This window comes from Bubalus kerabau, chromosome 15 (assembly GCF_029407905.1).
Source record: "Bubalus kerabau isolate K-KA32 ecotype Philippines breed swamp buffalo chromosome 15, PCC_UOA_SB_1v2, whole genome shotgun sequence".
In the NCBI taxonomy this organism is placed as follows: domain Eukaryota; kingdom Metazoa; phylum Chordata; class Mammalia; order Artiodactyla; family Bovidae; genus Bubalus; species Bubalus kerabau.
Genome location: NC_073638.1, coordinates 44686437 through 44688180, shown reverse-complemented (window position 1 = coordinate 44688180; position 1744 = coordinate 44686437). Strand labels below are relative to the sequence as shown.

General features: G+C 39.3%; 1 protein-coding gene across 1 annotated transcript; it reads left to right on the top strand.

Annotated features, from left to right (window-relative positions):
- The first annotated feature begins 599 nt into the window (after positions 1–599).
- Positions 600–1535, top strand: LOC129628689 (olfactory receptor 1030-like). Its single transcript, XM_055548161.1, has one exon. The coding sequence runs from the start codon at positions 600–602 to the stop codon at positions 1533–1535; it is 936 nt and encodes a 311-aa protein (XP_055404136.1).
- The last annotated feature ends 209 nt before the right edge of the window (positions 1536–1744 follow it).

The following is a 1744-nucleotide window of genomic DNA, read 5'->3' as shown; positions in this document are numbered from 1 at the left end:
ATGGGGAGGGAGGTGGGAGGAGGGTTCAAGATGGGGAACACATGTATACCTGTGGCGGATTCATTTTGATATATGCCAAAACCAATACAATATTGTAAAGTTAAAAAATTAAATTAAATTAAATTTAAAAAAATGCTTAGAATGCTAACAACTTAATAAAAAGTTAGTAAAGGAATTGAACTTACCAAGCATAGAAAAAAATACATGCAAATAATTGGTTGAAAAATGCTAAAAAAAGACACAAATCAAGAGACATGAGTTACCAATATTTACCATCACAGCGGCCAAGGTTTAAAATTTGATAGCACTAGGTTTGTGAGAAAACCAATATTCTTGTACAAAATCGTTGGGAGTGTAACTTGGTGCCACTAACTTAGAGGTCAATTTGTAAATCTCCATCAAAAGAGAAAATTAATGAGTTCAGACATTTTTGTGTCTGTTTTAGCAGAATAAAGCTAAATGATGGCTGTTAATCACTGGGATTGTGAACCCAAATTTTGGTCATCTTGTACTGGAACAAAGAGGTAAGAAGCTTTTGTTTGTAAATATCTAATCATTTTGAAGCCATATTTTCTTTTTTCAGCAAGAGAAAGAACAAAATGGCAAGAGGCAACCATACCATAGTGACAGAATTTGTTCTCATGGGATTCACAGACTGTCCCGAGCTTCAGCTTCCTCTCTTTGTGGTGTTCCTGGTCATTTATCTCATCACCATGGTGGGAAACCTTGGCATGATCCTGCTCATCAGGATGGATTCCAGGCTCCACACCCCCATGTACTATTTCCTCAGCCACCTGGCTTTCATTGATCTTTGTTACTCCTCTTCCATTGGACCCAAGATGCTGCAAAATTTATTGATAAAGAAAAAAACCATCTCCTTTTCAGGCTGTTTTGCCCAGCTCTACTTCTCCAGTGCTTTTGCCACCACTGAATGCTTCCTCTTGGCCACAATGGCCTATGACCGCTACATGGCCATCTGCAATCCCTTGATTTACACAGCCATTATGACTCAGAGGGTCTGCAAGGAGTTGGCAATTGGGGTCTATACCTATGGTTTCCTAAACTCTGTGATACAGACAGTTCTGACCTTCCAGTTGTCTTTCTGTGACTCCAACATCATCCACCATTTCTATTGTGCTGACCCCCCTCTCCTTGCCCTCTCCTGCTCTGACACCCACAGCAAAGAAAAGCAGCTCTTGATCTTCTCTGCAGTGAATATCACTGGATCCCTCCTGACTGTCCTCATCTCTTACATTTGCATCCTCTTTTCCATTATAAAAATCCAGTCTTCAGAAGGCAAGTGCAAAGCATTTTCTACCTGTGCCTCCCACCTCACTGTGGTCATCATTTTCTATGGAACACTATTTTTCATGTACCTAAGGCAACCTAAAGCAGGGAATTCATGGAAGTACAACAAAGTGGTCTCTGTGTTTTATAGTCTTATAATTCCCATGCTCAATCCCCTGATCTATAGCTTGAGGAACACAGAAGTCAAGAACACCCTGAAGAAGATGCTGGAGGGCAAGGAGTCATAGTGAGTTTTCAGTGGGTAGCATTGGGAAATCATGATGTACTGACATGGTATAACCAATCTGTTTGAAATTTCACAAGCCTATTATCCACCATCCAACCAGAATAAACAATCAATATAATTTGGATTCTTTAAAGATCAAAAGTACTAGACCACTTGCTTCAGACAGTAATATTTAATCCAAGTAATTATCATAGACTAATCAGAATTGAT

Bases quoted from the DNA above. Each gene is read 5' to 3' on its own strand.
- LOC129628689 (XM_055548161.1), top strand. From the start codon at position 600: ATGGCAAGAGGCAACCATACCATAGTGACAGAATTTGTTCTCATGGGA.